At 43.6% G+C, this 15,300-nt stretch overlaps 1 protein-coding gene and 1 long non-coding RNA gene across 5 annotated transcripts in view; one reads left to right on the forward strand and one right to left on the reverse strand.

The window, feature by feature from the left end:
• The window catches only part of CCDC60 (coiled-coil domain containing 60), a 205,078-nt gene that overhangs the window by 127,807 nt on the left and 61,971 nt on the right, over positions 1 to 15,300 (forward strand). For both annotated transcript variants that reach the window (XM_050748016.1, XM_050748017.1), the window contains exons 3-4: positions 4,550 to 4,720; positions 11,672 to 11,779. In XM_050748016.1, the coding sequence (XP_050603973.1) occupies positions 4,550 to 4,720; positions 11,672 to 11,779 (279 nt within the window). The remainder of the gene's footprint in view (positions 1 to 4,549; positions 4,721 to 11,671; positions 11,780 to 15,300) is intronic.
• The window catches only part of LOC126930721 (uncharacterized), a 213,844-nt gene that overhangs the window by 76,937 nt on the left and 121,607 nt on the right, over positions 1 to 15,300 (reverse strand). The window lies entirely within an intron of this gene.

The following is a 15,300-nucleotide window of genomic DNA, read 5'->3' on the forward strand; positions in this document are numbered from 1 at the left end:
AGGAGGTGGGGCCTTTGGGAGGTGATTAGCCTCCATCTTCATGAACGGGATTAGTGCCCCCATAAAAGAGACTCTGGAGAGCTCTCCTGCTCTCTTTCCTCCATGTGAGGCTTCAGTGAGAAAATGGGTCTCCACCCTGAAAGAGGCACCTCACCAGAATCCAATCATGCTGGCACCCTGATCTTGGGCTTCCAGCCTCCAGAAATGTGAGAAATAAATTTCTGTTGTTTAAGCCACCCAGTCTGTGGTATTTTTGTAACAGCAGCCAAAGCAGACTGAATCAGAGTTCATCCCACCTCTGTAAAGTAGCATGACAATGAAAAGCAGTTGCTGTCACATCAGTCTCCCCTCCCAGGTTATCTCTGCATTTGCTTTGTTTGTGCTACACAGAGAAAAATCCTCATGTCTGAAGTTAAGAGGTCGCAAATGCTAACAGTTTTCTTTTTATCAAGTTCCCTTGCAGCTTCAGGACCCTCACTGATTCACAAGCTCGAAAGCAAAATGGAAGCATATTTTTGTTTCAAACATGAATTCCACCTCATATTAACTGCTCACATTCCTAAACTTAAAAATAAAAGCCAGGTGGCCAGGCGCGGTGGCTCACGCCTGTAATCCCAGCACTTTGGGAGGCTGAGGCGGGTGGATCACAAGATCAGGAGTGCAAGACCAGCCTGGCCAATATAGTGAAACCTCATCTCTACTAAAAATAAAAATAAAATAAATAAAAAAATAAATTACCTGTGCGTGGTGGCACATGCCTGTAATCCCAGCTACTCAGGAGGCTGAGGCAGGAGAATTGCTTGAACCCAGGAGGTAGAGGTTGCAGTGAGCTGAGATCACACCACTACACTCCAGCCTGGGCAATAGAGCGAGACTCTATATCAAAAAATAAAAATTTAAAAAAGAAGTCAGGCAAAAGCACCTATAACTGACAATATGGCATTACTAAGTGACAACAGGTTACCCATTCATTTGCTTTTGCACAATTTTATACATAAGGAAACAGAGAGATTATTTTGTAATGACAAGAACATGAGCTGAGCAGATATGACTGATCCTTGCCTGCAACTGACTGTCTGGGATGGATAATTGACATGTGGCATAAACATTCAAAAAATGTTACATGAGCTGAGAGGCAGGGTTTAAATTTAGAAAATGTTCAGTGGTAATCTTCCAGTGGCACATTCATAAAGAGCAAAAATACTGCATTTTATAGAGTCTAAACCACCGTCACATCTAAGATATGCCACTAAAAACAAAAAAAATTAAACAATGAAAAGAATTTTTTACTTAAAAAAATTTAACATAACAAAATAAAAACACGGCCAGTTAAAATAAGATGGTTCTTTCTCATCACTTAGAATTTTTATTTTGTAAAAATATTTTAGGCCAGGTACAGTGGCTCATGCTTGTAATTCCAGCATTTTGGGAGGCTGAGGCAAGAGGATCAGTTGAGGCCAGGAGTTTGAGACCAGCTTGGGCAACATAGTGAAACCCCATCTCTGCAAAAATTAAATTTTTTTATAAGATTAAAAATATATATATTATTTTCTAATTTTTAAGAAAAACTCCTTTTTACCTACTTAAATAATTTCTTAATATTCCATTTATATTTTTATATTCTGTTCAAACCAAAAGGAAAACACAGGTAAAATACATTTTAGATATTCCTCAAACCTCTTCACATTCAAAGCCCAGCTCTTCAGAATCACCCTTCCACTCTGAGTGAACAATGTCCTATGGAACATTTCTTAAGAGGATGCTCCTCTATTGTCTCCAGGATTTCTTCCCAGCTGCGGACCCAACTCTGAAAGCTTTTATAATGGCACTTTCTCGTTTTTTAAAAAAATTTTTTGAGATGGAGTCTCGCTCTGTCACTCAGGCTGGAGTGCAATGACGTGATCTCGGCTCACTGCAACCTCCACCTCCCGGGTTCAAGTGATTCTTCTGCCTCAGCCTCCCGAGTAGCCGGGATTACAGGCACCCGCCACCACCCTGGCTAATATTTGTATTTTCAGTAGAGACGGGGTTTCACCATGTTGGCCAGGCTGGTCTCGAACTCCTGACCTCAAGTGATCCACTCGCCCTGGCTTCCCAAAGTGCTGAGATTACAAGCATGAGCCACCGTGCCATGCCTACTTTCTTGATTTTATAAGAAAATGTCAAAGAAAAAGACTTTTCTGACTTCAAACTCCTGGTCCAATGATTTATTGCCTAGAGGGGGCGATTGTGCAGTCAGGCTACCAGGAGTATGAACCAAATTTAAACCTATAGAGGCCATGACAACTGCAAAGCAACTGCCACATGGCTGGCTGTGATTGTGAATGGTCAATGACTGTAAGACGCAGTTTCACATCAAGGATGTTGAGATGTGAAAAAATGGGCATTTCAGAATTGGTGAACGGAGGCCGATACAATAGAAATGTACATAATGCATTGATTTGGTATATAACAGAATGTTTTGTGTTGTGGGTGTTGTTAATAGCTTTAAAAGCTGTTAATGAAAACTCAGACACTTGCAGATTCCTGAAGCATTTTTAGGGACAGTCCAAGCAACTCCCAAATCCAGGCTCACTTAAGAACCCAAGGCCCTGCGCCGTGTTTCCCGCCTGCACTGTCGGCTTTAGCTCTAGTCACTCTTTGGTGCTCCAGTGTTTTAAAGATAGCTATAGTTCCCTAAAGAGGCCATCATCAGACTCACCATTTTGCATTTGCACCTGATATTCCATCCACTGGTATGTCATGTCCCACTTTGTTCTGCTGGTGAATTCCGACTTAGCCCAAATACTACCTCCTCTAGAAAGCCTTCCAAGATTTCTCTAGGTTCCTATAGCCCTTTGGTACATTAGGTTGAGAGTATCTGTTTGTAGGTGTTCTTCCTCCATTACACTGTGAACTCCTTGGGAGCAAATGCTTTATCTTGTTGCTTTGTACAGCCCCAGTCCCCTGAACTGGTGCCTGGAATAGCAGGTTCTCAGCCAAGGTCAGCCAGAAGAATGAATGAATGAAACGTTATCACTTAGCTGCCACCTGTGTGATGTGATTTGAAAAATGCTGTAAAATCCCCACCTCCCACCTCCCAGAATTTTCCCAGTGGACATTTGTAAGAGTCCCCTGATGAAATGAAATGCCCTTAATGACACCTTAACTCATCTTAGCAAATAAGCAGGGGTCAACTAATCACATGAGTCTGGCCATGACAGCTGGCTGGGAATATTCCCATGCAAAACTGAGCAGAGAGAGAGACCAGAGGAGAGGAAGAGGCCACCCTCCAAGAGAGAAAGAAAATACGACTTTCTCCAGGAAGAGGTCTCCAGCCTCCCCCTAGTCTCAATTAGGTGTCCCCTTCCCCAAAGCCCAGAGTCCTGCCTCTCCCATTACCCTGTGCTATTACTGACTTCATGTATCTCTCTCTCTCTCTGCCCTACTAAACCATGAACCCTGAGGGACCCAATGTCTTGTTCATCACTGAATCCCCAACAGTCAGCACAATACCCAACACACGTTGGTTGCTCATTAGGAATTTGGAGAACTTGATAAAATTGAATTTGAGAACCAACATTTACATGTAGGAACAAAGTGGGCAGACAGACAGAAAGAAACATGTAGACACCTCTGCATCAGTCCTTCTCCACCACAGGGCTGCTAACTCCAACCCCAAAGAGAAGACTGGCAAAGCGCAGGGAGGTGTGTAGCCCATCAGGGTTGAGAATGTCTTCACATCAAGCCAGCATCAAGACATCTGATTGGGAAATAGTGGCTGAGTTGGCATGAAGAGAATAATGAAGTCCCAACGTATGTTACTTGACACAGCAAGAACCCACACATTGGTACCTGAACTTCTGTAGCAGTCATGTTCACAGATGTGAGCATTTAGGCAAATCAAAGCGAGGGCAGCCTTGGCCAGGAGCCTAGGCCCTTTAGTGCCTGCTAGGCCATTGATTTTCATGGAGAAGCCCCTCTTCCGTGCCACATACTTCACAGCTGACCCCTTCCCATGCATGATGGTATCCGATCCTGCGGGCTGTGAATTGTTATGTTCACTCCATAGCACCTAGCAGAGTGCCTGGTGCTGTAAGTGGGCACTCCATAAATATTTGTTGAGTGATGGGATGATGAAGGAAATGAGGCTCAGAGAGATTCAAGGACTTGACCAGGGTCTTCAGTACAAGGTGGATCCAGAACTCAAACTCAGGTCTGGCTGAGTCTGGAAATCGACAGGTGGGAAGGCCCCTGCCCTGCAGGCACAAGGGCATGCTCAGAGATTATTGGTCCCAAGACAATAAGAGTCAACTCATCTTTTTTTTAAATTTGTGTCTCCCTCTCCTCCCTCGCTCCCTCTCTCCCTCTTTCCCTCCCTCTCCCTCTCTCTTGCTCTCTCTTTCTCTATTTCTACCTGTTTCTTCATCTCTATCCCTCTTTATCTCTCTTTTCTCTTTCTTCTCTCTCTCTTTTTCTCTCCTCTTTCCTTCTCTCTCTCTTTCTCTCTCTCTCTCTGTCTTCCCCCACCTTCTTCCCTCTCTCCCTCTTCCCGCCTGCATGTCTCCAGCTTTTTGATCCAGTCTGTGAAGATAGGCCGTGGATATTTTGCTATTCTGAGGGAAGAGACTGCAAAGAAAAAGAAGCAACAACAACTTCAGAAACTGAAAGAGGAAGAAAGAAATAAATTCCAGCCAGCCGAAAAGATCTCAGAAATCCAGTATGGGGACACCTTATTGAGGTAAGTGGGTGCGGTAGCTGTGGCACTGAAGGTTTTAGGAACAACCACTAAGAGTGAACCCTGCCTGGTTAGGTCGAGCGAGTGCAGCTATCTCAAAGCAGGTGCCCCTTCTCAGCCAGGCATCTAACACCTTCTTTAGTGTGACCCAACCAACCTTGATAGCCTCGCTTTCTGGTATTCGCTGGAATATCTTCCACGTATCACTAACCACCCAGCTTAAATGCTGTCCTTTCCCAATACTTCCTGGAATTCAGTCCAACCATCTGCACCCATTTGCACTCCAGGTCCCCATAATACGTGTTTATATGCTAGTTTGTTTTATTCCACATCAGTATCTCTTTTCCATACCTTCAACTGCAGCCCCAGGGCCTGGCTCATTGTCCACAGAAAGCAGGTGCACAAAAATTGCCTCCTTTTTTTTTTTTTTTTTTTTTTTTTTAAGACAGAGTCTAGCTCTGTCACCTAGGCTGGAGTGCAGTGGCGAGATCTCAGCTCACTGCAACCTCCGCCTCCCGGGTTTAAGCGATTCTCTTGCCTCAGCATCCCAAGTAGCTGGGGTTACAAGTGCCCACCACCAGGCCTGGCTAATTTTTTTTTTTGTATTTTTAGTAGAGACAGGGTTTCACTGTGTTGGCCAGGCTGGTCTCGAACTCCTGACCTTGTGATCTGCTCACCTCAGCCTCCCAAAGTGCTGGGATTACAACAGTGAGCCACCGCGCCCAGCCTCCTTTTTTTGTAAAGGACTTTCCCCTCGTTGGAAAAGGACTATCAACAGATTAGTCCACTATGAAATGCTCATGCATATAATAATAGTAATAACAACAATAACAATAAATACAACCATATTGATGTTTACTGTGTGCTTTATGCACACCTATTTGGCTAAATTTCAAAACATTCCTGAGATAGGTGCTACCATTGTCCCCATTTTAGAGATGGAGAAATGAGGCTTAGAAGTTAACTAATCTCCCCCAAGGTCAGTATTAGAAAGCAGCTCTGAGTCCCAAACTCAGTGGCATCAAAATCCATCGACTGCACCATTTGGCATGGACAAAGTCCTGGGATACTGTGAGCTTGTGCAGACTGAATGAGGCACAAACCAAGGAAGAAAAGAAGTGCCAAAGCAGCCAGGGAGGAAATGCAGGGTAGAAAAATGGCCTGCAGCTATAGCCACTCTCCTGTGAGAGCAGCTGTTGCAACCCTAGCTACACATTAGAATCATCTGGCAAGTTTTTCAAAACACCACTTTCCAGGCCAGTTGCATTAGGCTCTCTAATGTACATTAGCTTTTCATACATTAATTTTTTTTATTTAAATAGTTTTTGGGGAACAGGTGGTGTTTGGTTACATAAATAAGTTCTCCAGTGGTGATTTCTGAGATTATGGTACACCCATCACCCAAGTAGTGTACACTGTACCCAATGTGTAGTCTTTTATCCCTCACCCTCCTCCCGCTCTTCCCCTGGGAGTCCCCAAAGTCCATTATATCATTCATATGTCTTTGCATCCTCATAGCTTAGCTCCCACTTATAAGTGAGAATATACGATGTTTGGTTTTCCATTCCTGAGTTACTTCATTTAGAATAATGGTCTCCAACTCCATCCAGGTTGCTGCAAATGCCATTATTCTGTTTCTTTTTATGGCTGAGTAGTATTCCATGGTGTATATATACACCACATTTTCTTTATCCACTTGTTGATTGATGAGTATTTGGATTGGTTCTATATTTTTGCAATTGTGAATTGTGCTGCTATAAACACGCATGTGTAAGTGTCTTTTTCAGACAATGACTTCTTTTCCTCTGGGTATATACCGAGTAGGGGGGTTGGTGGATCAAATGGTAGCTCTGGTTTTTGTTCTTTAAGGAATCTCCATACTGTTTTCCACAGTGTTTGTACTAGTTTACGTTCTGGAAAAAAAGTGCTCACCATCGCTAATTATCAGGGAAATGCAAATCAAAACCACAACGCAATACCACCTTACTCCTGCAAAGAACCGCCATAATAAAAAAAAGTAACAGACGTTGGCTTGGATATTCATAGAATTTTTTTAAGTTCCCCTAAGTGAGTCCAGTGTGAAGCCACGGTTGAGAGCCATTATGCTAAGGCTGCCTTCAGGAATCTAAACTGCCAGGTCATTTGCTGAAAATGAAATGGAAGCCACGACAGACACCCCCTTTCCTCCGCACTATTTCCCAAATTCTGTTCTTCAGAATGTTAATTTAGAGAATGTGAATATGTGCTTCTTATAAACAAGGGTCCTGCCAATGGAATCGTATAATATGTGACCCTTCTGTGTCTGGCTTATTTCACTGATAGTGCATTTGAGGTTCATCCTCAACAGACAGCAGATTGGTGGTTGCCAGAGGCTGGGGGCAGGGGGAATGGGAAGTGACCAGATGGGTCTGGGGTCCACCTTTTGGGAGTGATGAAAATGTTTTGTAACAAGAGGCGATGGTTGTACAACATGGTGCAATGTACTAAATACCACTAAATTCTCCTCTTTAAAACAGTTAATTTTATGTTCTGTGACTTTCGTCTTAATAAATTTTTTCTTCAGGCCGGGCATGGTGGCTCACGCCTATAATCCCAGCACTTAGGGAGGCTGAGGCAGGAAGATCACTTGAGCCCAGGAGTTCAAGACCAGCTTGGGCAACATAGAGATTCCATCTCTATTTAAGGAAAAAAAGAAAAACATATATAATTTTTTTCAAAAGGAACAAGGGTTCTTGTCGGTGAGACCTGGGGTATCAAGTCAGAGAAGAACTGGACCTCTTGAAAGCCCAAGGTTCCAGGTGATGGATGAGAACCCAGACTGCAAGACCTCATGGAACTGGTATATCTCCAGTCACCTCCCCTTGAATCATGGCTGTTGGGATCCCAGAATACTGTGGAAAGGTCTCCTCCTTGATCCTCATTGGTGTAGACCCTGGGATCGGCACAAATTGTACCTTCCTGACCGAACTCTATGGCACCCATAGAGTCTGATACTCCTAGTGACAGACTGGCAGCCTTTCCCTGGAATAAAGAGAAGGCATGAACTCACAGCTCTTTTTTCAGGCGCTGTGCTCAGATTGACAGGCAAACCCAACAGGCACTGGGGAAAGAGGGTGTTTATGAAAGACACTCCTGTGCCTGTTTAAACGACTCGGGTGTCATGTTCCACTTGTTTGGATGGAGTTTTTCATCCATGGTCGTAGAATGCAGTTCTCCCCTCTCCGATCCATGTTTCAGTGTGTGAGACATGGTTTATTTAAAGTTTAATAAGTTTAAATATGCATGAGATCACTCCTCTTGTAGACTTTGGTCTGGTTGTGTCTTATCTGGTAGGTTCTATAAGCTATACAAGGATGGTTATTTTATTAAAATAAAACTGGAAGTCATTATGGCAATGTAGCCATCAAATGCATGGGTGGGAGGGTGTTATAAAGTAGCATTAGGAGATAGTCTATATCCAGACAGGGTAGTGGTGGTGAAGTACACAAGCCTTGGAACCAGTTAGGACTTCCCGCATACAACTGTTTAACTTTGAACAGATCCCTGTACCTCTCTGAGTCTCCTTTTCTTCACGTACACAAATAAATGGTACCAAACTCTCGAGCTTAATTAATTAATTATGAGGATTAAATGAAATGATACTTAGCCTAGAGCCTATGTATAAGACATGCTCAGTAATTGTTCCTACTATGACGCAGTAAAGTGAGTTTGAGCTCTCTGAGCCTCAGTTACCTAAAATCCTTAAATGTATGGCTAAAAATCTTAATTTCCACGAAAGCTAAAAAGCATCTCACATCTAACAGCAATGCTTCTATAGATAAAATTCCTACCACAAAAGTGTAAAAAATACAAGTGTTCATTTATAAATACTTTTTAAACAAAGTATTTGATCTTGTGCATCATAAAAGCAAAAGAATTATTTTCTCCCGTCTGGATCTAAGACCATAGAATACGTTGTTTTAGACAAAAATTTTAAGTCTGACAAACTATGCAGGGGAAAAAAAAATCAAGCACGTCCTCAAAGATTTCTGCCTGCAAGCAGTCTCTCCCACTGTGCTCAGTGACCTCATTTTTCAGTTGCAGATTCAGCTGAAAAGGTGGGAAAAAATGACGGGTAGAATTTGTTTTATTATTGTGGCTGAGGGAAGACATAAAACCAGATATTAGGAATGTAAAAGCTGGGTTAATTTCCACATATCCTAAACCACTGGAAGCATGGTTGAGCCAGTAAGAAAAGGTCACAGCAATGTATTTGCTTGTGTTTTTCTCAGCTCTAGGGTTGACTAAAGAGTCAGTGGAAGTGAACATTGGAGGACCTAGATTCTGGTCCTAATTTTTGTTAACTTTGTGATCCCAGAATTATCCTCAAATTCCCAGAAGGAAGATATACCCCTAACTTATGTCCCAGTATCATCTCCACTGGCCGCCTCCATCCCATTCCCCATGCTAAGCCCCAAGCTAAGTGATCTTTTCAAAATATAAATTGCACGCAGCTTAACACCCTCCGTGGTTGCCATTCCCTGCAGGGTAAACACAAAAGTCTGAGCAGGGGTTCCAAGGCCCTGGATGGTCTAGCCTGTGGTTTGCCTCTCCAGCCCCAGCTCATAGCCTCCTCTTACTCACTCTACCCCAGCCCCACTCTCCTACTTTCTTAGTCATGACATGGCCTCCTCTGCAGAGTCTTTACACATGCTGTTCCCTCTGGCTGGAAGGTCTTTCCCTCCTCCATTTACCCAGTTAATTTCCATTCAACCTTCAGATTTCAGCTCAATATTTACTTCTGCTACAGTTACTATTGCCATGAACACCCACTCTAAAACTTATTAACTCAGGATAATCAGAACTGCTTTCTCTCATAAATCTGCAATTTGAGTAAGGCTCAGAGGGGCAGCTCAAAGGACCCATTTCCAAGACAGCTCACTCACATGGGTGGCAAGATATATTTGGCTGTCAGTTTGTGAACTCGGTTCCTTTCCCTGTGGGCCTCCTCACAGGCTGCCAGCTTCCCCACAGCATGGCAGCTGAATGCTGAGTGAGCATCCCAGGACACAGGGAGGAGAGGTTGCCTGGTGCCCGGAATCACATTACTTCTGACACATTCTATTAGGTCAGCTGGTCACAGAGCCAAATGAACATAGACCTACCTCTCGATTGGAGAAGTTTCAAAGAATTTGGGGGATATGTTTTGAAATTTCCACAACTTCCTCAAGGAAGTACAGTATTCCCTGGCTTCCATTTCAGTCAAATTTACTATTCTAGGCTATTAAAGCACTTTCTCTTGGAACACTTATCACAACTGTGTGTTTGGTTATGCCCATCTCCCTCACTAGAATCTAAACTTCAGAAGAGGAGAGGCTGGATCTGTTTCATGCATTGCTGTATTGGCAAGCCCCCAGCTCAGAGAAGAGGTTCAATAATTATTGGTAGAAATGAATGAATCAAGGAACCTGTCAATGATCCAATCAATGAAAGTACTTAGACTGTGGCTCAGAAACTAAAAGGCCTTCAGGTAACAGGCAGATGGCATGAATTAGAAAGAAAGGCAGAGAGTGAGAACCGGGGATGCTTGTGTTTGGGGTAACTCAGGAAGCACACACCTCATTCAAAGCTGTCTGTGGCCCATCCTTCTTGTCAGTGGAAACACAGGCCCCGAGTGGCCAGAGCTTTCCATTTTTTGAAGGCCAAAGTTTTTCCATTTTTATGTGACATCTCCCAATTTTAAAATATAGACAATTGATTCAATTACACACACACACACACACACACACACACACACACAGAGACTGGGAGTGAGAGAGAGAGAGAGAGAGAGACAGAGAAAGACAGACAGAGACAGAGAGAAAAAAAAGAGTGGATTAATTAAAATATGTCTGTGGGCTGAATTTGGCCATGGACAAAAAAATATATACCATAAAGCCAGGAGCGATGTCTCACGCCTGTAATCCCAGCACTTTGGGAGGCCAAGGCAGGTGGATCACTTGAGGATAGGAGTTCAAGACCAGCCTGGCCAACACAGCAAAACTCCATCTCTACTTAAGAAATATAAAAAATTAGCCAGGCATGGTGGCACATGCCTGTAATCCCAGCTACTCAGGAGGCTGAGGCACGAGAATCGCTTGAACCTAGGAGGCAGAGGTTGCAGTGAGCCAAGATCACACCACTACACTCCAGCCTGGGTGACAGTGAGATTCTCTCTCAAACTATATGTATCATATGACTCAAGCATGACAACAACCCCCCCCCAAAAAAAACCCTATTTTCTATAATGGAAATGATTTGCTCTGCTGTAATGGTGGAAGAAAAAACACCTAAATATGGTATTAAATTGCTGTTTATAGAACACAGCTGAAAGTATACCTTGTCTGGCCCTTGAAGCAAACATTTCCAACCCTAGTGTAATATACAAGTATACCACATGATTTATCTTGTTTATTCTCTTGGCTCTTCTAGCAGATTATATACTCCATGGGGGCAGTGACTGCTTTTTTTTTTCTTTTTGAGATGGAGTCTCGCTCTCTCACCCAGGCTGGAGTGCGATGGCGCGATCTCAGCTCACTGCAACCTCTGCCTCCCACGTTCAAGCGATTCTCCTGCCTCAGCCTCCCGAGTAGCTGGGACTACAGGCGCCCGCCACCCTGCCCAGCTGTTTTTGTATTTTTAGTAGAGATGGGGTTTCACCCTGTTAGCCAGGATGGTCTCAATCTCCTGACCGCCTCGGCCTCCCAAAGTGCTGGGATTACAGGGAGTGAGCCACTGCGCCTGACTGAGGGCAGGGACTTTTATATGCTCTGTTAAGGAACTGCATCTGAAACCCTCATCCCTCCAGCAGGAATTATTTGCCTGATACACAGTAAGTGCCCAGTTATATCTGCCAAATAGACCGTGGCAAGAGAAGAAGGTGTTCAAAGCTACTTATCATTGTTCACTTTGTTTCTCTGTCTGCTTGTCCTTCAGCACATATGATGATGAGAAGCTGAAGATGCTGGGAGCTAGAGTCACACGTCGCCCGTTCACTCCCGTCCACAGCTGCATCATTTCTCCCTCGCTACCTGAGGCTCACGTGTAAGCAGTCTCGCCTCTGGCTCATTTGCTTTGCTAGCTTATAAATTGTAGCCGAACTGAAATGACTCAACGAGCTGTCATGTCGGGAGCTGTTCCTTTGTCCTCTTGAAAGGGACATGGAGCCTGGAGCTGGCAAAGCTATTTGGCATATAAAAATAACAGAAAGTAGACACAGTGGTTTACAGCTAAGTGGCAAATCAGCTGGGGCTGAGTCATTTCAATTCTTACCAAGCCAGACGCTCTAATGTCAAACAGTTTGCAAAGCCTGATAAAATCTGTCTACAGCCCTCGTCGAGTGTGTGTGAGAACATCTCAGCCTGTGCTCAGGGGACACGTTTTCCCCAAGATTCAAGGAGCTGTTTCCTGGAGAAGCCCCTCCAGTTTTCTGACCCGAGGCATGAACTCATCATTGCATGGTGCAACAGGAGCTAATCATCCTTCCAAAGAACACTCTTGCTTTCTAAAATCTTGACATCTTGTTCCCCTTGTGTCTATTCCAAATCTCAAGCCCAACTTTTTCTTTTTCAACAGTTAGCACTTTTCAGCTGGAAGATTTCAGGCACAGGGATACAAGCTTTTGACTTTAGGGCAGGGCTTTTTAGCCTTGACACGGCTGACATTTTGAGAGAAATAATTAATTCTTTGTTGTGAAAGGCTGTCCTGTGTATTGTAGGATGTTTAGCCACATCCATGGCCTCTATCCACTAGATACCAGTGGTGACAACCAAAAATGTCTCCAGACATTATCAAATGTCCCCTGGGAGCAAAAGTGCATGAGCCCCCACCCCACATCACACACACACACAGACAGACACACTCCACGTTGAGAACCACCACTTTAGGGCAATGGATTCATTTAGAGCTGTGATACAATGATTACAGACTTCTCTGTCTGCTCATTTGTCAAATATTTATTAGGCTCCTACAGTGTTCGCAGTGATAATGGCCACTCCTCATCACTCTGTAGCATTATCTCACTCAGTCCTCTCAGCCTCCCTATTGTGTAGGTGTATCATTATCCTCTCTGCAGATGGGAAAGCAGAAGCTCAGAGACATATACTCACCTATTCAAGGTCACAGAGGTCAGTGTGTTGCTGAGTCAGGTCGGTCTGACTGCAAAGCCCAAGCTTTCATCACCACACACTACATAGAACATATATCCCAAAGCCTTGCCTTTAAGGAGCTCATAATATATTTAGCAAACCAAGTTTCCTATATGTGAAGAGTAAAAGAATGCAAGAGTGAAATCATAGGATAAGATGGCAAACAAAAGCAAATCACTAATAAGAGTACTTAGTTCATGAATGGAAGATGCAAAAACCATCACCAACACCATCATCATCATCACCATCATCCTCACCATCATCCTCATCCTCACCACCATCATCATCACCATCATCTTCATCACCATCATCATCACCACCATCATCATCACCATCATCATCACCATCATCAACATCATCCTCAACACCATCATCCTCATCACCATCATCCTCATCACCATCATCACCATCATCCTCACCACCGTCATCATCATAACCATCATCCTCATCACCATCATCACCATCATCATCACCATCATCATCATCCTCACCACCATCATCCTCATCACCATCATCCTCACCACTGTCATCATCATAACCATCATCCTCACCACCATCATCTTTACCATCATCATCATCACCATCATCCTCACCATCATCATAACCATCATCCTCACCATCATCATCCTCACCACCACCATCATCACCATCATCCTCATCACCACCATCATCACCATCATCATTATCACCATTATCCTCATCACCATCATCATCACATTGTGTCAGACACATCCTTATCCCTCCCTAATATTTCAGTCATTAATGAGCCCCATCCCACTCCACACCATCGCACTGTCCTCCTACCTCTCTTTGATTGGTATTGTGATTATAACATTCCAGCCGGCAGCCTAAGCTTGATGTTCTTAAAGCATCTGCTTGCAAAAATAGGCCTTGCAATTTCTCATGATGTCTCTTGAATACACTTGCACTTCTGCCCATCCCTCCCATGGACGAGCCTTCTGAAACCAATTGGTATAGAACCAATGGACTTTCACTTGCATCTGAATCATCTGGGGGTAGGGGGAGAGCAGGGAAGAAATGTTTCTGAGAATGCATATCCCTGAGCCCCATCCACAATTTATTTGGTCTGAGCCATTGAGGCTTACTTAAATCAGCTATGAAGTGATGGAGAGAGTTTCTTACCCATCTTCTGTCAGTGTCAGATGGGAAAACTAAAGCCCAGAAAGGGGGAAGAACCTGCCAAAAGTCTCACAACAGGAATTTTTTTTTTAATTTTTTATTGCCATAGGTTATTGGGGAACAGGTGGTGTTTGGTTACATAAGTTCTTTCGTGGTGATTTGTGAGATTTTGGTGTACCCATCACCTGAGACATATACACTGCACCCAGTTTGTAGTCTTTCATCCCTCACCTCCTTCCCACCCCTCACCCTTGAGTCCCCAAAGTCCATTGTGTCATTCTTATGCCTTTACATCCCCATACCTTAGCTCCTAGTTATGAGTGAGAATATACTGTTTGGTTTTCCATTCCTGAGTTACTTTACTTAGAATAATAGTCTTCAACCTCATCCAGATTGCTGCAAATACCATTAATTCACTCATTTTTATGGATGAGTAGTATTCCATCATATATCATATATATATATATGCCACAGTTTCTTTATCCACTCGTTGACTGATGGCCATTTGGGTTGGTTCCACATTTTTGCAATTGCAAATTCACAACAGGAATTTTGATCTCCTGTCAGCTAAGTCAGATCTTTACACTAGGTTTGTTACATAGGCTATATTATTATTATTATTATTGCAGTGGATGTGGTTCATATTTGTATTAGACCAGAGGTCAGCAAACTATTCCTTAAAGGGCCAGACAGTAAAAATTTTAGCCTTTGCTGACCAGGTGGTCTCCCTTGCAACCACTTAACTTTGCTGTTGTAGCATGAAAACTACAACAATGGATGTGGCTATGTTCCAATAAAGTTTTATTTACAAAACCAAAGTGGCAGGCTCACTGGCTGTAGTTTGCTGTAGTCCCTGTCCAGCACTGAAGGCTGCCTTTTCTTATCCTCAGCTGTTCAAAGGCTCTGGCTGCATTTGATGACTGTATTAGTAAGCTATGGCTGTATTACAGATCACCTGAACATGGAGTGGCTTCAAACAACAATTTAGTATTGCCCTCAAGTCTACATGTCAGCAGGGTGTTTCTGCTGGTCAGGCTGACTCGGCTGATCTTGGCTGGATGTGCTTATGTGTCTACACCCAGCTGATGGGTGAGCTGGAGGTTGACTGATCTCGAATGGCTTCATTCACAAGTCTGTTGGTTGGTTGCTGGCCAGGGTGACATGGGTGAGATGCTGAATGTCTCTCAACACCCAGCAAGCAAACTCAGACTTGTTCACATGGCAAGCAGAAAGGGTTCCAAGAACAAGATCCTAAGTACCCAAAGCCCCTTGAGGTCA

The sequence above is a fragment of the Macaca thibetana genome, chromosome 11, assembly GCF_024542745.1.
Source record: "Macaca thibetana thibetana isolate TM-01 chromosome 11, ASM2454274v1, whole genome shotgun sequence".
Taxonomy (NCBI): domain Eukaryota; kingdom Metazoa; phylum Chordata; class Mammalia; order Primates; family Cercopithecidae; genus Macaca; species Macaca thibetana.